This window comes from Lichenostomus cassidix, chromosome 10 (genome assembly GCF_008360975.1).
Source record: "Lichenostomus cassidix isolate B80296 chromosome 10, HeHo_3.0, whole genome shotgun sequence".
NCBI lineage: Eukaryota > Metazoa > Chordata > Aves > Passeriformes > Meliphagidae > Lichenostomus > Lichenostomus cassidix.
In genome coordinates, this window is record NC_139491.1 from 20,198,543 (window position 1) to 20,224,093 (window position 25,551).

Here is a 25,551-nt window from a genome sequence, read left to right on the forward strand (position 1 = left end):
TGTGAATTTTTTTTTCATAGAAAATACTGCTTAAATGCTTTAAGATTTGAAATTATAAATAAGTTATCAGGACAGAGAGATTGAATCCCAGAGTTAAGTTGAACAGTGTATCTTTACAGCCGTGCCTGGAAAACAGGCTTTTAATTTTCTCATTACATTTTAGTATTTGATTTCCTTAGGATTCAATGTAATGCCAGCAACAGAAATGGAAAACCAGCCCTACATGACAGAATTCATCCTCCTGAGATCTGGAAATTTACCTGACCTTCAGGGCTCCCATCTTCCTGCTCTTTCTGGTGATCTACATGGTGGCAGCGATGGAGAACATTCTCATCTTTGATACAGCAGTGAAGGTCCTATAACAACAGCCTCTCAAGGACTTAAATCTGGTGGGGGGGGGTGGGGGTGGCTAGCCTGCATGTTCACACCCCAGTGTACCTATTCCTCAGTCACTTGTTCTGCTTGGAGAGAGAATATAGCTCCACCACCCTGCCCGAGCTGCTGGCAGCTCCCTGATAGGCCACAGAAGTATTTCCTACAGCACCTCCTTTTCATGTGTGGTTTTCTGGTTGTGTCTATACATATCTATACATATTCTACACTGCCCTTTCTACTGTCTGTGTATATACATACTATATATTAATCATCATCACCATCCTAAGAGTCTCTTCTGAGAGACAAAAGGCATTTTCCACATACTCCTCTCACCTCACTGTGGTCACTGTTTTCTATTCAGCTTCCATCCTTGTTCACATGTTACCAAAAATTTAACCTCTCAAGCTGTTCTCTGTCTTCTATGCTGTGGTGACACCCATGGTGAATCCATTTATCTACAATTTAAGAAATAAATAAGTCAGAGGCGCCCATGGCATTTGGGGTTTATGTAAGTGACATACCAAGGACTATGAAAAAGCCCTGTAAAATCAAAATGTAGGCATGTTCCAAAATAACCTTGATTAAAATACAAAAGGCTTTCGTCATGTTTTCATATTATTTCAATCACTTAGAAATCAAAATCCACAAAAAGAAAAAATGTGTCTTACAGCTATAGAGACATGGGGCACAGAAAGGACCCATGTATAAACATGGATATGCCTACATGAGTGTGGCAGGACGCTCCCCCCTCCCCCTTCTCTCTCTCCCTGATCGCTGGCCAGAGGTCAATGGCTCAGATTGAGTGAATAGCATAATCAGGGCTATGTGGTACTGGCGCCTAGAAATCAAGGTGAGACACTGAGAGAACGTGAAGAATTTTTAAGTGACCGCAAATCCACGCTTTTTTTCCCTATAAAACACCACAAAAATCTCAGCAAAAGTAGAAGCTTTCTACATGGACATTGGAGCGTGAGGGAAAGTTTCTCCCCAGATGCCTGGACGCAGCCCTGTGGTTACTTCCCATGGGATTGGGTGAAGATTCTGATGCATCCCCAGCTCCAAAAAATTGGATTTGGTAAGAGCATTGGTTTGCTAAATTGTATTCTTCTTTGCTAGCCATAATAATACTAATAGGTACCTTCTTTTCATTTTTAGCGCTATATTGTTTTAATCTCCCTATGTTGGGTAACATATATATATGTTTGTTTTAGCTATGAATAGCTTTTCATGTATTGTGTAGTAAAAAATTGTCTAGTTCTTTGTTCCGTTCTCACCTGTGTCTAATAAACCATAATCTATTTTACATTAGACATAAATCGGCTGTCTTTATAAGGACTTGTGAGTGAGACTGGGTTTTGGGTGCTGGTCACTCTGAGTAGGTTTGATCACTAGTTGTCATAGGCCTAGGCAACTGGTAAAATCTATCCACCCTCTGTCTCCACTTGTGACAATGAGGCACAGAAGAGGACCTTGAACAAGTTTTGGCAAGATACCACTGCCCCAATGCAGAGATACAATGTCCTTTAAGTACTTCCTGGGACTGCTGAGGCATTTCTAATGTATTACAATGAGATGGGTCGAGACAGAAAGAGTATATTTGGTTTAAACTAGTAAAGAGTTCATTTGGGCTGTTTTTAGCTAGATGAAAATTAGCATTGGAACTGATGTCAATAAACTTTAAACATTGCCTATGTAGATGTTTACATGTAAGCTATTATCTCTTAATATCCCACTGTCAGAAAATACCACTTTTATGGTGAAATTAGATGATCAAATCATGTCTTATCTCTAGGCAGAAGTGAATGTCATTACAGGTTCTGCTTACTGTACTGACTTTATCTAGTCCAAGAAAATTACTGCATTGAGGCCAGATAGGAGCATCTGTGCCATAGGAAATGCTACTGAATTAAATAACCTAGGCTTCCCCTCTCATCCCCTTGGTAAGCAATGGTAATATCTCAATAAAGATTGATCCAACTGTAACTTAAAAGAGTTGAGAAGCAACTGCCGACAGAGTCATGGGAGATAAAATTTCTCAAAGCCCTGATTTTCACATTGATTTTAAGCTGACACCTGGATTTGAATGTAATGAATTCTCCAAAGTGGTTCTCTATCTTGTTGCTGTGCATTGTCTTCAGAGATACAACACACAACAGTTTAGATTAACTACAAAGGGTTTTGGTGCATATGCAGGATGCACTTTGTCGATGGACAGCCCACTGGAACAGCAGCCGTGTCCTTATTGCATCCCAAGGCTGTATTTATCCCACAGTTTATTTCACCATCTACTACTGTGCTTTTTTTTTTTTTTTTAACACTGACTACAATGCAGCATTTTCCACATTTTCTTGTTGGTTCCCATAATTTTCTGAAACACAGCTCACTATTGGATCTTCTTTACTTATTTTGATGGGTTTGTTTCATCTGTGTCAGAATGTCCCAGCACAAAGACAACCTGCAACCTGCCTTAACATTAAGACCTGCTTTAACTTTCCTTCATGCCTGAGACATTTGAAGATTAATAATTATTATGTCTCTATAATTTTCACTTGATATTGAGTTTCTCTTGGCTTGCCAGGTTTGTGCAAGGATGATGTGACAGGAAAGGGACATTCAACATGCAGGAAAAGAGTGTATGTAGGCATGCAACGGCTGCTCAGAGACACTGTAAATTAGCTTGTATTTAGTTTATGGGCTGCAGTGAAGAGAGAACTTTCATTCCCAAGCAAGCTGGTGCAGATGGCTTCTTATTCACGTTGCAGGGGTAGATGGTGGTTGTTGAAGTTTAGAACATGGCGCCGTCTGCAGTGGTGTTTTCTGTTTGCAGATTCTGTTCCTTTGAATTTTGCAAAGATCCTGATCTATCACATGATCTTATAGCAGCTTTCCAGAGCATAAAGGGGCTCCAAGAAAGCTGGAAATGGACTTTGGACACAGGAAAAGGGGGAATGGCTTCACATTGACAGAGAGCAACGTTAGGGATAGAGATCAGGGAAATTAAAAACACAATGAAACAGGAAGCTGTAACTTGAAAAGGTCTGATGGAAATTTCAAATCTTTAGCTGAAGAACAGTTCCATAATTGGGAGGGGGAAATAGCTGGTTCTTGCTGAAATGTAAACATTGTGGAACTTCCTAATAAGGAAATTTGAAAATATTGAAGAAAAAACCCCAAGGAATGTAACTGATGTCACTGAAATGTTTTAGAAAATGCAAAACTGAGGTTCACTAGTTGGGGTGGTGAGGATTTAGGAGCAAGCCAAGCCTTGACAACCAGAACGAGGGTTTCAGTTAGAGACCAGTTTGTCCTGTTTCCCAAAGAATCTGGTTCCAAGGGAGTTGCAAAGAGTGTGTAAGTCAGACAATTCAAGAAAACAATATCTTATCGAGTGGGCCTTAAATGTTTCCTAACAGTGCAAGCTGGCTGCCAGGAAGTCAAGGAAAGGGTCTTCCTGGAGGGTATCCAGATACCATATAAATGTAATTTTCTGGTGGATCATGGATTCATAAATCTCTGCAGATGACCACAGCTCTCTTACGTGGATTTCCAGGATACAATTCCAGGGTTAGCACTGGTCATATTTTGTGAACTCTAGACCTTTTGTGTGTTTGCTTGTGTCTTTGGCTGCTTTTTAAGCAATTGAAAATAATAATGATGCATTGCTCTTTATGAGGACTTAATCTGATAATAATAGCTACAATCCAAGGCTAGTTTTAGTGCTGGGCACTTGACAAATACCTGTGAACACCAGAGATTTCAAACTGGGTTGAGATGTGTTCACTGAACTGTCTGTATCCTCTAATTTATCATAGTTAAGACAACTTTAATATCTGCAAATGAGATGATAATTTAGTCTAATGTGAAATGCAGTCTTTTCCTTTCTGAGTGTGCATTTCAAGCCATCTCTTATGGTTTACTTTTTTGTGAAAGAGAGTGGATTTAACTTGTTTTTGTCTCAGAGACTGTGATTTGACATATACCTCCCTTACAGTTGTGAAACCAGACCCAAACCCACCATGGGCAGATATTTCTGTCTGCTTGTGACAGAAGAACTGTGGTTTTTCAGTATACACCTCATGAGTGTGTGTGGATTTTGCTGTTGAAACATCTCTCTTCATCAGAGACAAACTCACACCTTGTTCTCAGACACATAAAACCTTTACAAGGACCTTGGACAGGATTGGTTCTATGGAATATCTCTCTGGGGACACTTTAGAAAGGTGATGGCTGTTCAAGAAGGGGCAATAGATGAGCTGGATGAGTACTGCAGAGGTGGGGGAGGCTGCAGGGGACAGTATTTCAGGGAAATGTTCAAGGCTTTGAGATTGGGAAGAGGGTTATGACACTGAGAGTGGGATGCTGGACACCAACAGGACAGAGCTGGAGGGAGGGCTGGGACAACTGAGACTTGTAAGATTCCACCGCTAGAGACAAGATGTTCTTGATAGCTGAAAAGCACCTATCCATTTCTGGAAAGCTGTAGAAATGGCCTGCAGGGATTAGAAGTTCACAGGTTCACACAGAGGCAGTCTATGAAGCAATGGGGTCTGGAGGGATGGGGATCTGGTCTAGGGCAGGAGGAACCCTGTGGGGAAGGTGGGCACCATCCCCATGAGACCAGACTGCCAGGGGCTGCAGGCTGGGCCGCAAGGCTGCCAGGAGCAGTGAGGTGGCAAGGGTTGTGTTTCAGAATGGAGCAGCAGTGCACGAGCCTGGGATCACAAGGCAGGAGGGCAGCCCGTTGCTGGGACAGCAGAGATGAGTGACTGGGCTCTAACACCTCTGCCCAGGCACCCTGGTGGTGCAGACCATGCAGCCTCCCAGGAGCCTGGTATCTCCTCAGCACATCCATGCTGACCAGAAAAGGTTTTGGTGTGGGCTAGCACTAGGCCCCTTTCTGTGATAGGACACATCAAATTGCCACTTGGTGAAAGCTTATGTTCCTTCATTTATTATTCCATAACCATACTCTTATTTTTTGCTCCTGCCTCCCAGGAGGGCCTCTTAGACTTTCCTCAGCAGCTCCATAGCCTCACAGGCCCTATTAAAGCCACAACAAAGTTCACTTCCGTGACCATCCTTCACAATGTATAATTTTTACCCAAGGGCTTGATATGTGGATTGATCTGTAACAAACTTCTTGCTGCTAATTTTCTGTTGCACTCATCAGGTGTCTAATGGGGAAATAGCCTGGAGAAAGAGTTTTGCTCTACTCCAACTTTTAAATGAATATATGCTGCAACAGGAGATTTCTTGTTTTTTATTCAAGATAGAGTATGTAAATTAATATACTTCAAAGGAACTTAATAAACATCATTCTCCAATGGGAGTTGATGCTGTCAAACAAAAAAGAACAAAGTTATCTTTGTCATCAAGCAACTTGTGGGATCTGTGTCTTTGGCTGTTTCTCTCAGGATTCATGAAGCGCAAAGCTGTCCATGGTAAAATCATCCCTCTCAGTATCCTCAGAAACAACACTTCATTGCAAATCTAGTGACACTTCCAATTCCTGCTAGTACTGCTCTTGTAAAACTACCTTCACACTCAGTAAGGATGAAAAATGCATTTATGTACCAAAACCTGTGACAGAGATAAAATTTTAAAAAAATGAATTGGATTTTCTAACAGCACTCAAACCAATCCATAGATATGAGCACCATAAGATGAAAGGCAAAAGGTGAGGCTCAATGATGGTACTTCTCCAGCAATTAAAAATATTACACAATATTACACAAGTATTAGGTAAGACAAGTATCAAGTTAGTGGAAAAAATATTTGATAGAGAGACAGGCAGGGAAATAAGAATATGTATTACTAGGGAAAGAAATTGTAGTGGATAATGAGGCAGCTAAATTATTAAGAAGACAACTGCCATGCATATATGGACTTTATTTTTCTTTCAACTAATGAAAAATATAATTATAGAAGCATGGGGAATATTTGCTTAATTTTAGTCAACTTTAGAAAAACATTCTTAGTAACCAAATTAATGGATTGAAATTCAGGAAAAATGTTGATTTTTACCAGAATAGTATATTTTTAATTTGCAAACCACAACTTTTCATTTGGACATAAAACATTATAAAAATTGAAATTTAACTTTAATTTTAAGACATTAAGTGGATATGAACAAGATAAAATATTTTGCTTCAGGGTGAACGACAGCAACAAACTATAGTCCAAAATGAAACTGGCAATTACCTGACTTGTCAACCACCACAAGAGAAGCAGGTAGGTAGACAAGACAACCACTTCTAATCATTGTCCTGCTGTATCCTTTAGCCCACAGAGGAGAACTTTTGTGACCTTGCAGCACAACTAGCTGAAATATCACATTTTCATGCTGTTTTCAGGAGGGTTGGATCAGTTTTTCCTTACTATATTCTTCCTACGATTAGAGGATAAACATAAGAATTAAAGGACTTTCCAGAAGTGGGATTCTATGGGATGAGTTTAGTTTCTTTGCTTTCTATACAGCTTTCGGGTGAAAACTGTGTCAAAGAGAACCAACAACCAGTACTATTATCGCTTTCTGAAATTCTCAGTATGTTATTCAGAGCTGGTTGTGCCTCAGAAAGAAGGACTCCATGCTCTTCTAAGCAGTAATTGGCACCAAGACTGTCTGTAGGAAATGGACTACAAGTAAAGTTACAGAAATTATCCTTGAATATTCCTTAGAAGACTTCCTTGACCTAACTTTTAGCTGCTTACAAGCTAAGAGCTTGGTCTCAGCTCAGCACTCAGGATACATCTGTAGCTGATGGAGAAGGATAAGCATATCTGCAATTGACCTCCTCTCGTCCTCAGAGTGGTGTCAAGAACAACAGGATGAATCTTATTAAAAGAGAATTTAGAACAAAATCTCAGACCTTCATCTACTATCTGTAGGGAGAAATAAAACAAGAGTTTTGCAGTGAAATCAGTCACCAGAACTCCACTTCAAATCAAGAGAAACAACATTTCTGTGACTGCCCCATCCCTGGAAATGTTCAAGGCCAGGCTGGACAGGGCTTGGAGCAACCTGGTCAAGTGGAAGGTACAAAAAATCAGCTTTTTGCTAAGCTTCTCTGGACAAGACTTGTACCTGAGCCCCAAAATGTTCCTAATTATTTTCTGTGTTGGTGTCTTATGTATGGTACTCTGAGTGTGCAGTCTGCTGGTGAGCTTCAGGTTTGGTTAGTCCATGGTTAGGAGGAGACTAGCATCTGGAAAGAGCCATAGTTAGAGATGGAGAATGGTCCAGGGTCTTGGCATGGATCCTGGATGGTAAAGAACCTCAGTGCTGTGCTGAACTGTGTGGAAGGCTGCGGGAGGGTGTGGATGTGTGCATGTACTGGGAATATGGGCTAAGCCTCATCCCAGTTGGATCTAGAGAATGGGGAAAAGTAGCAGCGTTGCCTTCAGCAAACAAGGGACACAATTCTTCTAGATCCTAAAGTTAACCATATTAATCTTTTCTTAATACAATTTTTCGCATGGAATAATTTTCCTTTCAGAGGTGTTCATGCCCAGTAAAATTGCACAATGCAGCTGTTAACAGAAATGATTACACCTGCAGTGATCCAAGCAGCCATGGCCTTGGGCTGGATGGTGGAGGACTAGATCAGCTCTCCAAGGACTAATTCTAGAATTCCAGTGAATGAGGGTAAACCAAAGCCAGAATAGTGGTGAATGTTTCTGATCATGGCCATCATATAAATAATTAAAAGAAAAGAGTAATGAACAATTCAGAAACATTCTTGCATTCCAAGAGGGTTCATTCATTCTGTCACACATGATTGATTAGATTTCTTGTCATTTTCTATAAGCAAGGCTGCAGCTCAAATCCTGTGTCCAGAATAATAGTGAGGTGCTTGAACATATCCAAAGAACAGCAATAAAGCTGGTGAAAGGTCTAGAGAACAAGTTTTATGATGAACATGTGGGGAACTGGGGCGGTTTAGCCTGAAGTAAAGGAGATTAAGGGGAGACCTCATTGCTTTCTACAACTCCCTGACAGATGGTTGTAACCAAGTGGGTGTCTGGCTTTTCTCCCAAGTAACAAGTAAGAAGACAAGGCCTAAAGTTGTGCCAGGGGAGGTTTAGATTGGATATAAGGAAAAATTTTTTCACTGAAAGGGTTGTCAAGGATTGGAACAGGCTCCCCATGGCAGTGGTGGAGTCATCATTCATGAAGAGATTTAAAATATATGTAGTTGTTGTGCTTAGGGACATGGTTTGGCAGTGCTGGGTTAAGAATTGGATTAGATGACTTAAGATCTCTTTCAAGCTAAATAATTCTGATTATATGATTCTAACATATCATAATTGCCAAGTTTATTACAAAAACTTGGCAAGTCTTCTATGTGTCTTAGGGGCAGGCTTTTTCAGTGGCCAGGAGTGCTGAAGGGAGCATGTGAATACTCAGGAAGGGTGTCAATGTTCTGGCTGGTAGTTCAGTGCGAAAGTAATGTGCTGACAGAAAGAACATCTATTTTGTTCCTACCGGGCTTTTTGGCAGCTGGGATCACCATTTTTGGCAGCTAGGATCACCATCTTTACAAGTCTTGAGGAAAGTATTTAACACAGTCGGGGTAAGTAGGATGGACAGGAGAGTGGAGCTCAGCTCAAGGCATTTAATGTAGGTGTCTGACATATGCATTTGATGCCAGAAAGCTTTGTGTTTTCAGAGAACTGAGACGGCATCTGCCCCTTCATCCAAGGCACTGATGAATTAAGTTGAACAATACTGGGCCCAGTACTGAACCCTGGGGGACACAACCAGTGACAGGCCTCCGGCTAGAGCCTGTGAAATCATAGCTGTAGCCAGGGTTCTGCACCTCAGCTGTTATGCAGACAAACCAAAGTAATCCAAAAGGCAGAGACAGCACATCCTGGAGCCAAGAATGTCGCAGACTTTTCTTCTACCTCAATATGGAACTGCAGTCCAGGCTGAGACTGAAGGTGGTGAATGTCTGCAGTAAAGAACCACAACACCGAAAAATGAAGCATTTTAAAGCTGCTGCATCCCACATAAAAAATTGGATTTAGTGGCTAAACACAAGTGGATATCCAGTGCTAATAGAGATATTCATACTTCACAGTCATGAAGTATGACAAAGGACCTGCACAAGCCTGTTCTGTTCTGGATCCACAGGCAAAGTCTGGGCAGGATACTTGAGGATATTTAACATATCCGTAGTAGTCTGTGTAAATACAAATCAGTTATTTAATCACTGACCATAATGTGAGTCTGTAAAGGTAGCTAGCTACAAAAAACATCTAAGCATATGAATCAAAGCAAGATAAAACACACTGCTAAAGGTGGTAGTGGTGAAGTTCACATGCATTTGTAAGTTAGCATTTAAGTCTACATTCATTAGTAAGGTTCCACTTAATGGAACAAACCGGATCCCTCCAGATGATTGACTCAAGTAAAATGTTGACAAGCTCATTCTCAAGGCCATGGCAACCCAAAATGTAACACATGCTAGCTCTCTTCAGCTGTAGAGTAGATATATCACAGGAGAGTAATTCAGTTGCCTAAAGACAAATAATCATTTAATATGTTAGATCACCCAAGACATGGGGCTGTCAGCTATGAACCAAGTCCTGCAGGAGCCTGTACTGGAAGCCAGAGGAGGCATGGCACCATAAGACATGTAAAAAATAATGGAAGAAGCAACAAGTCCTTGAACATCTCTCCTGATGCAAATCGATGCAATTAACTTCTAAATGTGTTCAACTGTGTGAGATAGTAGTTTTTCAGTCTCTTACAATACAATGACATTTTGACCTCTTCCCTTGTAAATAGGAGAGATGGAGCAACCACATTTTGAGTCTTCTCCTTTCTTTAGTCACTTTCCTCCAGGAAAGAGTTTTCTCCCTAATTTTTTTTCTGGCAGTTTTTACCTCCTGGTTCTTGAGTGTCTAGATCTAGGGATTCAGAGCTGGGGAGACAGCACTGTAAATGAGAGTCACTTGAGATATCCCTTTTACTGGGGTTTCCTGAGGGGGGTGTTGTATAATTGAAGAGCACTGAAATATAAAACAGTGCCACAACTGTGAGGTGGGAGCCAGGGGTAGAGAAGAGCTTCCATCTCCCTTCCTAGGACCAGACATTATAGAAAAGAGGTAATATAGAGGTAGGAAAGAATTATGAGAGTGAAGGGGTCTAGAACAATAGATATAGTGACAACACTGAGCAGTGTCATTTTGAGGCTGGTTCTGCTGCAAGTGAAATTCAATAGTGGCTTGATGTCACAGAAGTGATGAATGTGGTTATGGCCACACAAGCTCAGCTGAGAGGTCATCACTGAGTGCGTCATGGCATGGACAAAGACAGTGGACCAGCTGGCCACAGCCAGCAATAGACAAGTCCGTGGGCTCATGAAAAGGGCATAGTGCAAAGGCCTGCAAATGGCCACACAATGGTCAAAGGCCATCCTGGCCAGCAGCATGGCCTCAGCACTGCTCAGCAAGTGGGAGAAATAGAGCTGGTGCCCAAAGAGAAAGCCAGTCAACATCTTTGGAACAGTGTCTGTGGGATAGAAGATGTCCAGGCAGGACAGGTTCCCCAGGGAGAAGTACATTGGTGTGTGGAGCCAGGACTTGGATACCACCATGGTCACAATGATGCCATTTCCCAGAAGAGTGGCCAGGTAGAGCAGCAGAAAGGAGGTGAAGAAAAAGTGCTGCAGCCCCTGGATATTAGTGAGGCCCAAAAGGAGGAACTCCCTGATCTAAGTCTGGCTCAGTATTGCTGAAAGAGTAAGAATCAAAGGCAAAATGTCAAGGTTCCATGGCTGTGAGGAGTAACAGTATTACACAACTCACTTGTTTCTGTGCTATTTTAATACAAACAAATGCAGAAGAAAGTAAAACATGACATATAATCAAATGCAAAACTTGCATAGGAACTCAAGAAATTACCACATATAAAGAAGACTTGAATATAGTCTTATACTTCCTGTCTAGAACAGGGTAAAATATTACAGAAAGGAAAATACTAACACAAAAATGTCTATCTTTGCATAATTGCTGAATATGTAAGGTGTTCATTGCTGCTTCTTCACCTTCAGCCACATTCAAATTTCAATTTTACTTAGCTGTAACTTCCTGCTACATCCTTTGACCTCATCAGTTGAGCTTCTAACCCATATTACCCCTGATGTTTTCTTTCTATTATTGTTCCTACATTTCATTAAACTAGTTTAGATGTACACATTTGGTTAACATCTCTTCCAGAGAGCTCTTTTACATTAATGAGCAGCAGCAGATGAACAGGACACAATCCAGCATCTCATCTCTTACAATACTGTGATGAAGCAACACTAAATTTACAGGAGCCGGAATAGATGGTGCAAGGTCCAGACAAATTGGCTCATCCCACTGGCTGCTGATCATATGTCCCACTAAGGACAATCAAGGAATCCTTAAGGTTGGAAAAGACCTCTTACATCATCAAGTCCAGCTATCAACCAGGTCCAGTTCTTCAGTGGTCTTCCAAAATGCCAATGCTTTCACTTTTTTTCTGTTTCAGGTAAACTTATTTGTCCCTATGTGTAAATCCCAACGAAATTCAATAAAGTCCTAAGATAATTTTACTAGGACAGGTAGGGAAAGGGATTTCCAGCTTACAGTACAGACAGAAATTTTGCAAGACAAATAGTTTTCTCAGTACATTCATTGTACTGAGGTTAAAACTGATGCATACAACTAATTAAAAAAATTACTTCCAAAATATTTCCTGTAAATAGATTAAAACACATATTTAATTTAATGTCTTTATTTTTTCCTTTCTACTATTTGCTTTTACTGAAAATTCATGATTTTTGAAAGTCAGTATTGTATTTATCAAGCCTAGTCACTCTTTTTCTCATACTTCTTTATTATTTTAGCATGAAAACAGTAGGCAAACAGACAACTTCTTAACTTTTCTTTTTAATAAAACATAACATCAGCATGTAGCCTAAAGGTAGTTTATGCACATATGTGTCCGCTCAAAAAACCTGATCATATTTCTCTGAAAATGCTTTTAGTCTGCTCTTTGAACAAGCTCTGTTGGAAACATTAGATTTAATAATATCACAGACTTAACAGAATTTTAGTCATTCACTTTCCTTTGAAGAGGTAGAGATACAATTCTGTTTTTAAGATTCTTACTTAAATACAAGAAAGACTTTGCATGTTGAAGCTTGTTTATTTTTCTAAGTACATATAGTAGATCTGGAAAAAAAAGATAATTCTCCACAAACCTCACACCAGCGCCTATAAGCACTTTTGTAACTGTCGTAAGATGAGAGTAAGCCAAAAAGCAAATTTGAGGGCAAATTTTTTTTTTGTGGCGTTAAAAGACTGAGAGTTTCTGTTTTCCTTTTTCTTTTCACATCTACATGGTGCTTTTCTAGCTGAGAGAATAATACTGCAGGTGTGATACAAAGGGCCACAAATCCAAGGGCCTGGTAGTTATCAAGGTAGGATGCAAGGAGGAAGCTTTGCAAAGTGTACTTAGGTCATCTCTCATGACCTAAGTAGAGGGGGAAGGGAGAGTTATCATGCCCAAAGTGGGCAAAATGTCAACCACATCATGTAGGAAGAAAATTTCCTTTTGTTTTGGTCAGTCTCCTGAGATTTAGGAATCCATGGGGAACTGCAGAGCAGTGTTGCATAAACATTCTGCATAGATGAGCCACCTGAAAAACATGAAGCATTCTGCAGAGACTAATTAATAACAAAAAAATCCCCCCAAACACACCACTAAACCAATCCACCACCATCCTCCCCGCACAGATGATCCAACACAAATATTTCCACCTTGCTACACAGAGTTCATGGCTGAAACTTCAGTCTGAAATAGAGTCATGAGTCATGCAACCTCACCTGAACTGGAGCAGTGATTAGTCAGTGTTTTCTAAATCTTTTTCAAATATTAGAATTTGTGACACCTACTATGTGTTCCATCCATTCTGACATGTTAAGATTTCTGATGTTTTATTTTTACTGGCATTTCACAGATAAGGAGGAGTTTCTGCTCTCTTTGATGTCAAAACCATCCCTAATTAGCAGCTGAAGCTTCATTTTCAATTCTGAAGAAAGTTTCCACAACTGTTTACAGTAGCAACATGTTCAAGTGTAGCAGTTCAGATGTCAGTGTGTAAATCTTGCTAGGAAGCTGGCTTTGCCATTCTTTCTATAAAACTCCTGGCAGCTCAGCTCGTCTGGTGCAAGTTTGAAAACCCAGCATGTTCAGTGTAATTTTTAGAAACACAGAATAATGGAGGTTGGAAGAAACCTCTGCAGTCTCTGGTTGTTCCCTTGCATACAGCAGGCCACCTGGATATGGTCTTGTCCAGTAAAGTTTTCAACAATTTCAAGGATATTTTGGCAAACTGTCTGGGCAGCCTCTTCCAAGTCTGAATATTTTAAAGGTGGAAAAGTATCCCCTAGAATCTAATCCAAATTTCCCATATTCTGACTTGTGCCCATCACCTCATATCTTACCACTGTAAGAAATGTTTGCCCTCATTTTCTCCAAGAGTATCCACCACCACACTAAGTAGTTGCAGACATCAATGTGATCTCCTTCCCCTAGGAAGGGATAAGGATGATGAAACCCAAAATCTGCTTTTTCTGCAAAGCTCCTTTCTACCTAGTCATCCCCTTGCCTGATCTGTAGTGTTGATAAGGAAAATAAACTGCAGTAGCCACAGTTTTGAGCTGTGAGAAATACCACTAGTAAGTGCTAGCAGGACTTCCTACCACACAGCTCTTTGAGCCTGGCAATCTTGACCACGGTCATTATTATCCACTTGCCCACAGCATGTCTTCAAAATTTAGGTCTAAGGATTCTGTAGCAGACTGTACTGAAGGTCTTGCTCAAATTAAGGTGTGTGACATCCACTCTCTTCCCATGTCTATCCAGTTACCTTACCATAGAAGTCAACCAGATTGAACAGACCTTACTTGCCCTTCTTGAATTCATGCCAGCTATTCCCAGCTGCCTTCTAATCCTTCAAAATGGCTTCCAGAAGGATTTCTTCCCTTGTGTTTCCAGGTACTGAGGTGAGACTTCAGTTCCTCAGCTCCTCCTTCTTTCCATTTTTTAAGAGGGGGACAATGTTTGCCTTTTTCCTCCTATGGTAACCACGACCTTTCAAGGACCAAAGAGAGTAAAGCCATAGAATCACAGAATGGGTTGGGTTGGAAGGAACCACTGTAGGTCATCTAGTCCAACCTCCCTGCTCAAGTAGATCCAATCCAGTCTCATGAACTTTCATATGCACAGTTGATCTAAGTGGTTTATCTTACCATGGGTCTTCTTACCATGCTGCTTTGCTCCCACATGCTTTCCTGGTAGGCTTAAGGCTTTGGGGGCCCTGAAGGCAGACCTTATCAGCAGAATGCAAGGCAAAAAAGTCACTGCATACCCCAGTATTCCTCAGCCTTTTTGGTGCCCTGGGTTGTGAGGCCCAGTGACCCTCAGAATGGCATTTTTCTTAGACTTTCCTTTTCTGTCAGTGTTCTTCTAGAAACTATTTTTCATTCCTTTCCCATTCCTTGCCAGCCAACTCCAGCTGAGCATCGGCTTTCCTAACTCCTTCCCTGCATGATCTATATGGCTTCTAGTCTTCCAGGCCCCATTTTCACCTTTAGTTCACGTCCTTTCTTTTTTGAGCCATAGGAGTCAGGAGTCACTCCAGGAGCTCTTGGTATCCTTTCCAAAGCAAAAACAGCCACCCACACAAAATTAACAAAAAGTGGAAAATAACCCTCACTATTCCCCATAGTAACACCTATAATTACCTCACAGCAGGCATGAATCAAAGAACTGCTGACACACAAAGTTTGTTTGCCTAAAAGGCTAAAGGGCGTATACAAAATCAGGGAATCACCAAGCCAGGTATTACTCTAAAAATCAGGTGGTGTAAATCGGGTGGACAAGACACTCTTGCAGGAAGCGTAAGCCACTTGAGCCACCTGTAGAATGGTGGCAGCAGAGAAAATGACAGCAAGAACAAAATTATGTCTGAACAGAGAGCACAGCATCATTAAAACTTGTGTGATTTTCCCCTTAAGGTTGTTAAGTGACATTGGAGCACTGCTCCTCCTGCTGCTCTGGCCTGGGACACTCCTGCACACTGCAGGGAACAGAGGAGTCACTGTCCTGTCTGAAGGTTCAACCAGCAGCAAAGCTGAGCACATACCTCAGAGACAGAGAGATACACACACAGAGATACACACACATACACTCTGATACACAGATACACAGAGATACACACAGAGATACACAGAGATACACACAAACAGATACACACGCAGAGATACACACTGAGATACACAGAGATACACACAGACACACAGATACACAGATACACAGATACACACAGAGAGATACACACAGATACGCACACTGAGATACACACAGATACACACTCAGAGAATGCTGATGCAGTCATTGATGGCCACTGACAAGGGGCTGCCTTCAATGGCACCTCACAGAAAACATAGGAACAGACAGCCAAGTTCCCTTCCTCCTCTTCAGCTGGTAGAGGCAGAAGCTCAGCAGAGAAAGCAAAGACACAACACCCCTTGGGTTCAAAGACATGCACACATTTGCAGATCTCTCAAGTACCAACATGGTCCTTCTGCCCATCTGGCATCCCTCACCACTCCATGGATCCCCTGCTGTCCAGCTGGTGTAGCTCAGTGCTAGCTACCCAGCACACACACACACTCATACTCATCCCACAGACACTGAACATTCCCAGCTCCTCTTGGACATATTGGACTTGGCCATTCACTAGGTGTCCTGTAAGGATACCTGAATCTGAGCCCAAGCCACCTGCGTGTCCAGCTTGAAGTTTGCTGGTGAATACACACTCACACTCCATGCACATCAGCACTGGAGAAGGCACAGACACTTGGCCACTGGTTTGGTCATAGTGTGGCCCTCACTGGCTTCACTCTTGCAAAGTCCCCTCCTGCATCTGGTCTTTGGATATCACCCCATTCCCACCACCTGCTCTAGTAGGTGACATTGTGACCCCACTCACTCCAGCGGCTGACACCATGGGCTGTAGGGTGTCTATAGCCCTTGATATCATACCTGATACCAGCTCCAGTAGCTGATATCAATTTTCACTCACAGGCACATGGGTCCCACCAGTAGCTGAGCAAAGATTTAGTAAGATATAAGGTGATGGGAATAACTGTGGGTATGAGGCACCGGGCTCAGCCTGACATTTTATGCGTTTTTCTGTCTACCCTCCCTTTGTTCCTCCCTGCTTCCCCTTCATTACATTATTGATAGACCAGGTTTGGTTCTCCTCACTGCCTCATATTTTGACAGTCAGATTTGTGTTCCTGTATGTTCTTGTTCATTGCTTCCTCCCTTTCATATCTTCCTTTGCCATATTGAAAAGGGTCCTTGACCAGCTACCCCTGAAGGAGCAGGCAGTGCCAGTGCACATGTCCTTACAAAGGTGCTTCATTTATTCACCATTTAGGCTATTTCTATATGGCCTTTACTAGCTTTGTTTAATTGCTAGTAACTTCATGTAACTTCAGGTTCTACCGGCATAACATCACAAACAGGATCTTTGGGATCTTTTATATATGTCAGCTGGAAATATGTTTATACAAGAATAATGTATTTACTTAACACAGAAGTAAAATTGGAAAACTGCTTGTATGAGGAAGTGGGTTAATTGTAAAATGCAAAGTGACACAGTTTAATCTTAAACTGTCTGCAACAGTGTAAACATTGTACCTCTTCCCTAAACCTTCCTTCCCTGGGGAGAAAATCAAAGCAGAGTGAAAAGACTCATGGATCAAGGTAATGGCAGCTTAATAAGAAGAGCAGAAGCTGTACACACTAGCAGAAAATGGAATTAATTCACTGCTTCCCATCAAGAGGTGATGTGCAGCCTCTTCCTAGGCTCAGCATGTCTAACTGTGGCTTGTGAAGACACTTTAACCATGAACATGCCCTCTTGCTACTCCATTCCAGGAGCTTTTATTGCTGAGCAAAATATCATATGGTATGGAATATCCCCTTTGGCAGTTTTGGTCAGCTGACCTGACTGTGTCCCCCTGCTCAGCCTACTGGTCTTTGTGGGGCTTGGAACTGAAGAGAAAAACATGTCTCTGTACCAGCTCTGTTCAGCAATAGAAAAAATATTTGTGTTTTATGAACAGTGTTTGAGCCACAAATGCAAAGCATACACCATCAGGGCGGATCCGAAAAGAGTTGACACCATGCCTGTCAGGCACAGTACAATCTCCATCTCTTATTCCATGCGCTCTGTACTCCCTAGCTCTTATTCCATGGCCTCTGGGTTCATGCTCAGGTCCAACATTAGCAGATAGATCAAAGAATCCTCAGACCATCCCAGTCATACCTTTCATTTCTGTAGCCTGCTCAAAGCTTTCCATTTACCTAACTCGCACTGCATCCTCCCACCCCATACCTTTCTTTTTATTTCCCATTTTGTCTGTTTCTTATTTCCAAAATCCTCTCTTACCAACCCTTGTAAATTTTACTACTTTGGTGGGTTGACCTTGTACAGCAGATGGACTCCTGCAAGAGGACAGGACAGGGGGAGAAAATTAGATGAAAAATCTCATGGGCCAAGATAAAGACAGGGAGATCATTGACCATCACAGGTAAACCAGACTGATGTGGGGAAAAACTAACTTCCTTGCCAATCAAAATAGATTGGATGGTGACAAATAAAGACATAACTAAAACACCTTCCCCCCAACCCTCCTTATTCTTCCCAGGCTTAACTTCACTGCTTCATTCCCAAATCTTCTATCTCCTCCCAGCCCCAGGCTGTGCAGGGGGTAAGAGGAATGGGGAGTTGCAGTCAGTTCACAACCGTTTGACTCTGCAGCTCCTTGCTCTCCCCAGGCTTTTCCCCTCCTGCTCTACTGTGGGTCCCCTGTGGAGGCTCAAATAGCTTAATCTCAAGCTTTACCTGTGGTGTAATTTAAAGCTGTAACTCTTTTATCCCTTAGTGATCTCCAGTAGTGGGAAAGCATTGCAAGAGAAAAAAGTCGCCCCAGCAGGAACACGTTCAGACTCTTACTTGTTAAATGTTCTATGCCCTGAGGCCAAAACCTACCTAAACAGCATGAATAGTTTATCATGGTTCAAACAGGATCAGCATAGCAAGTGTTCCAAGGAGTTCACCCCCTACTTTTCTCCAGGTGATTTTCTTTAAATCTTCAGTAACTCAGAGCCAGCCTAAGAAGCTGATGCTGTTTGGAGCCTGTAGGAAGGGGACAACAGCCTTCCTATACAACAAAGGACCTCCAACAGAAGAAAGACATTGACCTATTGGAGAAGGACCAAAGGAGACCACTAAGTTGATCACTGTGCTGGAGCTCCTCTGCTTTGGAGACAGGCTGGGAGAGCTGGGGCTGTTCAAGCTGGAATAGAGAAGACTCCAGGGAGACCTCAGAGCCCCTTCCAGTGCCTAAAGGAGATACAGAAGAGCTAGAGAGGGACCTCAGATAAGGGTCTGGAGTGACAGAACAAGGGGAAATTGTCTTTAGCTGAAGAAGATGAGCTTTGTATTTGATATAAAGAAGAAATTCTTTACTATAAGGATAATGAGGCCTTGGTACCAGTTGCCTTGAGAAGCTGTGGCTGCTCCATCCCTGGAAGTGTTCAGTGCCAGGTTGGATAGGGCTTGGAGCAACCTGGGGTAGTGGAAGGTGTCTCCGCCCATGGCAGGGGAGTGGAATGCGATGGGATGAGTTTTAAGGTCCCTTCCCACCCAAATCAGTCTGTGATTCTGTGGTTCAATGGTATTAGAAGTGACCAGCAACAGAGTTTTGTTGTCAGCATTGCTACCCTTTACCTATTGCTATCTGTTTCTTTCTGAGCTGGTACAATTCTTCCACTTTGGACATATTCCTGTGTTCTGGTTAAAATCAAAACTTAAAATAGCTACTTAAGAAGTAGCCATTTGTATTTCAATTTATTGTTGACTGTTGGTCGTCATTACAGAGAGCAACAGGAATTCCAAAGGAATTATTTACCTCATCCATGAGATAAACATGAAGAAAATATCTATTTCTCTCCAGTAGCTGCAGACTAATTCTCACTAGGTAAGAGGTGGATTTATGCATTCCAGATTTTCAAAGCCAGATAGGATGTGCTTGCTTTAATATTTAATTAGACACTCTGCATTGATTATATCTGTCTGATTGTCTCCTTCTTTGAGAAGGGCCTAAGATATTTCTTTTTATGAATAACAAAATCACCAAGCAAGTATGGAGTTGTACAGAGAAAGATAAATATATTAGCATAAATAAATTAGCAAAATGTGAGCACTTAAGGTGACTATTTGCTTATTTCTTTCACCTTAAATAATGCTAGAGAAACTAATGCAGAGGGAAATGAAGTATTTTATCCTAGCTTTTTTTCCAGATAAATATTCGGGTGTTTTGTCTATAGTGAGTAAGGAGCTGTGGAGTCTCTCAAGACAGCAAGACCTTACAAAGAGATCCGGATAGACCAAAGATCTGGGCAACCACCAACTATATGACATTTAACAACAGTTCAGGGTTCTCCACCTGGAGCAAGGTAATCTTGGGGGGTGAGAGGTTGGAGATCATCACTATGGAAAGAGAAAGGGTTGGGTTAATGGCAAGTTGAACATGAACCAGCAGTGCCCTGGCAGCCAGGAGGGATCTAAAGCTGTTAGAAAACAGCCAAAAGAAGGACATGTAGATGGCGAAGGGTCTGGAGAAGCAATATAAGGGGTGGCTGAGGGCACTTGTCCTGTTCAGCCTGGAGGAGACTGAGGGCACTTGTCCTGTTCAGCCTGGAGGAGACTGAGGGCAGAACTGGTGGCACTCTGCACCTTCCTCAAAGGGTGCAGTGGATGGGGAGATGCTGATATCTTGCTGAAATATATCTTGCTGATATATGCTGAAAGCTTGACCAGTGACAAGAGCTAAGGGAATGGCTGGAGCTGTGTCATGGGAGGGTTAGGCTGGATATCAGGAAAAGGTTCTTTCCCCAGAGGGTGGGTGGGTACTGAACAGGCTCCCCAGGGTATGGTCATGGGAGCAAGGCTGCCAAAGCTCCAGTAACAGCTAGACAATGCTTTTAGTCATATAGTTAAATTTTAGGTCATTCTGAAAGGAGCAGGGATTTGGACTAGATGGTCCTTATGGATATCTTGTGACTTGAGATATTCTGTGATTCCTTTTCAAAATGAACCTACCTCTGCTCCTTGAAAGGCCTTTTTTATTATTATTTTTAAATTGCCTTCCTTAAAGGGAAAAATTACACAGAAAATATTCTAATGATGCTAAATAATTTAAAATAAAATTAAAACATTATTGCCGAGTTCAAAAGAAAGTTTTTATTTACCAGATATCCTTTCTCCACTGTTTTACTTTTATTGCACTTGTTCAAATCTGCTTTATCTGGATCAGAACTTCCCACTATTCCTTGATGGAGTTTTTAACTAACCAGACAAAATAAAACCTTGGTCATCTTCAAAAAGGCAGTCAAGAGTGTATTCTTCAGAAAACCTCACCATATCTATTTATGAACAATCACAAATAGCTCTCGAAAAGCAATAAATAAAAATACATAAATCATGAGCGAGTACATTGGTGTCAGTACAGGTAGCTGAGTGCACAATTGGAACAAAGAATAGGAACATCTTGTGCTGAGTTAAGACATTATTCATGGACCTTCAGTAGCATAAATGCCTGCACAATCATTATTCACAGAGAAGGTGCAACATGTGGAGGTGATGCATTCTAGGCCCTCCTTGCTATAGTATGCTCATGTTATTTTTCAGTCTACAAGTGATACTGTTGTAGGATTGAATTCTGTGGGATTTGGTTATAAGGATGGGATGGAGACAAGAGATCTCTGAATTCAAGTTTTAGAGCATGGGGGTTTATTGTGAAAGAACGTGGGTGTAGGAGACCTGCCAGGGCCTCAAGATGCAGCTCAAAGCAGGTCAGAGAAGCAAGAGAGAGGGAGAGAGATGCAAGAGCCAAGAGCAAGAGCAAGAGAGCAATCTGCTGTTTACAATACAATAAATCATCTTCTGTGTTGAATATTCTAATTCTCATTAACCAATCTAGAACAAGCTACAAATCCTACATTTACATACAACCTATAAGAAGCATCGCATTACCATATGGGGTTATATTTCAAACTCTAAAAACTGCTTTTTGGACCTTCTGCCAAGCAGGCAGGGTCTGCTTTGACCCTTGGGCCTGCCTGCAGGCAAAGGGTATTGTTCCATCAAGGGGATTACTTTCAGTTGGCTATACCATTGTTTTCTAGTTGTTCAGTAACTCAGAGCTTGTTTTCAGCATCTTTTGCCAGGTAATCATAAAGGCAATTATATTATAAGGCTTTCCTATTTCATCTTCCCCAACATACCATTTAACCCTTTTGCATTATCTAGGAATGATAAGCAAAAATTGTGTAAATTGTTACATTAAGTACGTGTGGGGCTGGGGACAAAATGATAAATTTTATCACTCTGTGGGAAAGGAACATTGTAAAATGACATTCCCATCAGGCAAATGGACAAGGGACTGAGGGCAGAGATTGTCTAGACTGAGATCACTATTCAACCAGCACTTCCCTCTGGAGCACGCTTACCTTTCTTAGACATGCATGACCACACACACTGTTGTTCCAGGGACTTCTAACTTCCATTGTGACTTGTACAGTGGAACCTTTACTTTCCTCACCCTACCAGAAATTCTCTTCTGGTATATGGCTGTGGTACACCTGCCTGTTTTCTTAAAGTTTTATCTTTTGATTTCACAAATTCACAATTTTTTTTTTGTAGTCTCCTGGCTGCTGATCAAATGGTAACACAAAACCATGGTGACTGAGTTTCCTCAATTGAGATTTTCCAACATTCCCAACTTCCAGGTTTCACCATTTTTGGTGTCTTTATTTAATTATCTAATGACAATGAGTAGGAGTTCACTTATTACGCTGGTAAGAAAATTGACCCTCAGCTTCAATCCTCCACACATTTCTGGGTTATGTAGCTTTTGTTTATGTCTGTTACTCCACAGTGACTGTCTCAAAGATGCTAAAGAACTTCCTGGAAAAGGAAAAAACCATTATTACCAATGGCACTGCATAGTTATTACCTTTTTCCTGTCATGCTTTCAGCAATGGATTATGACCAATATGCATATGACCATATAACCATTTTGCTCATGACCATATGCACCCCTTTCCATTGCAAAGGCTGTACCCAGCTTGGATTTGGGATGTGGGTGAAGGGATTTATGCTCATATAAATAGTATTCCACTTTTCAGCTTAAGCTTCTGTGAACCAAATTGAGTCAGTCATTTCAGCACTTACTGGATTTGCGCTTCACTAAGGCTTTCACCAACTTTGACAGGCTTGATAGACCAGTTTCAATCAGCATCTTAACACCCACCTTCAACTCTCTTATTTTTACTCTGAAAAACAAGACTGTGAAAGGGACATTGTTGAAAATTAAAAAAAAACACTTGCTTTTCAAATAATTTTCTCCATGAACCATAGAATCATAGAATTGTTGGGGTTGGAAATGACCTCTAGGATCTTTGAGTTCACCTGCCAAGATGCCAAGGCCACCATTAGCCCATGTCCTGAAGTGCCATATCCATATGGCTTTTAAATCCATTCAAGAATTATGACTCCACCAGTTTACTGGGCAGCTGTGCCAGGGCAGGACAACCTTTTCAGTGAAGACCTAATTTAGTCAAAGTATGGAACCATGAGAACAGAAAGTTCTTGTAACAAAAATCGGTTCATTATATTTGGCATCCCCTGTATTCTAATCAACTTTAAACCAATACTTGGAGACTTGTGCATCCCAGCAGAAGAATCAAAGAACAGAAAGCACATACAGGTCTATTTATCATTAAAGTCACTGGGTGTTTTTCCCATTTCATTGTACTGGCTTGGACTGGTATAGAGTTAGGTGTCTCACAGTAGCTCACATGGTCCAATGTTTGGATATGTGATTAAAATAGTGTTGATAACACATTAATATTTTAGTTATTATTGCTGAACTGTGCTGAACTGTGTCTGCCCCACCAGTGAGTAGTGTGGGGGTGTGCAAGAAGACAGGAGGCAGAAGAGCTGGGACACCAAAGGGATATTCCACAGCATATGATGTCAAGCTCAGCAACAAAACCAGGAAAATTAAGTTTTCAGGGGCTACCTTTGCTCAGGGACTGACTGGGCTTTGGCCAACTGGTGATGAACAAGAAGGAATTTTTTACATAATTTATTTTTCTTGATTTTGTTTTCCTTCGAGTTGTTGTTGTTGTTTTTTGCTTCCCCTCCCCCCCCCCTTTTTTCCTGATTAAAATCTCTCCACCCAAATTTTTTTGCATTTTTGCATTTTTACCCTTCCAATTCCCTCCTCCATCCCACCAGGAGGGATCATTTTACTGAAGCCAGAGATTCATAAAAGGACTCATGAAAATCTGTTACTGCATGGCAGTGTGGTGTTTTGTGTTACGATATCTGGCTAGCAGTTACTCACTTAGACAGTGATGAGAGGAATGATGATGAGATGGGGAGTACAACCAACCTCATTCATCTGATTCAGCCACCCAAAAAACATCAAAGGTGTTTCAGCATGTGAAACAATCTTCCAAGTGCTATACAGGCTAAGGAGGACTGTGGCATAAAACTTATTATGGGTGTGTGCATGAGGGGAGAAATTTGGAGAATGAACAGGAAATTACTTCATATAGGATAGTTCTCATTAGGACTGCTTGTAACTTAGATATTCCCTCACCTTCCCAGGGACCAGTGTGTGAGGCTTACCAGTCTGTAGTTCTCTGGAGCCTCTTACCGTTTTCAAAGACAGGAGCATTTTACTTTGTTTTAGTCCTCAGGTATCTCTCCCAGTCACCATGATCATTCAAAGATTATTGAGAATGGCCTGACAGTGATATCAGCCAGCGTCCTCAGCACTCATGGGTTCATGGGCGGGTTCACGGACAGGGGGATTGGAACTAGATAATCTTTAAGGCCCCTTCCAACCCAAACCATTCCATGCTTCTATAATTCTTTGGTTCTATAACTTACATATGTCTGTTATTCCCTGACCTGATCTTCTTTCATCAAGGATGCACCATCCTGACTCCAGTCTCCCTCTGATCTCTAGGGCCTGGAATTTCTGAAGCTTGGTCTTGCTTGTGAAGACCAAGGCAAAGGAGTCATCAACCTTTTCCATGTCCTGCATCACCAGGTTCCTCAGCTCATTCACCAATGAGTTGTGTGTGCCTTTTGTCACATGGGTACCTACAGAAACCCTCCTTGTTGTCTTTGACATCCCTGACCAGATGCAATTCCATTTCAGCTTTGGTTTTCACAACTGCATATCTGCATGCTCAGACAGAGCATGAAGATTTGAAAAATAATAATTCTTCATTACCTCATGCACTTTTGTCCTGTAAACTGTCAGCCAGATGCTTTAGGGAATATACCTGTATGGCCAATCAAAACACTTCCACCCACACCCAGGCGTGCACATACATGCACCACACACTGCCGGAATTCTCTGAAGAAGCAAGCAGAGGCCAGGAGCCCTGGAGGCTCAGGGGAGGATGATGGAGCAACTGTTCACAGCTATTGCAAAAGAAACCAAAATCATCTCAATATGAAAGGAAACTGCAGGTGTTCATTGTTTTATTTTGACAAAAGAGCAGAAACTAGAACAACTAGTTGCACATTTAGAAATGCAGGGTTATAGCAAGGTAAAACTAATTTTAGAGTTATGCTCACATAGCTTGTGTATTTATGAGGGTGGAAGCTTGCCAGGCCCAGTAGTGTGACAGCCTGGATGAGACGTGTATGTCCAACCACACAGTTGCAGACCCTGACCACTCAGGGACACTTTTGCCTGCCTGAATCCTGGAAGTGGACCATTCCCCAAAAGAACTGTGGCCTGGAGACAGCCCATACTAGAGCAGATTTATTCTGAAGGACTGTTGCCCCAGTGAGGACATCCACTGGAGCAGGGGAAAAATGGGAGGAGGAAGAAACAGCAAAGGCAAACTCTTACAAACTGACAACAACCATCCACTGGTCAGCAAAGGGAGGATATAGAAGTTTCAGGAACGAATCATAGAATCCTTTAGGTTTCAAAGAACCCTTAAGATCTTCACCATTAAGTCAT

The 25,551-nt window shown here is 41.6% G+C and overlaps 1 protein-coding gene across 1 annotated transcript in view; it reads right to left on the reverse strand.

Annotated features, from left to right (window-relative positions):
- Positions 1 to 10,348: 10,348 nt before the first annotated feature.
- LOC146432965 (olfactory receptor 12D1-like) overlaps positions 10,349 to 25,551 on the reverse strand; it is a 26,966-nt gene continuing 11,763 nt past the window's right edge. Inside the window, 1 exon segment of the mRNA XM_085070996.1 lies at positions 10,349 to 11,116. Within this exon segment, the coding sequence (XP_084927122.1) occupies positions 10,476 to 11,116 (641 nt within the window). The 3' untranslated portion in view covers positions 10,349 to 10,475.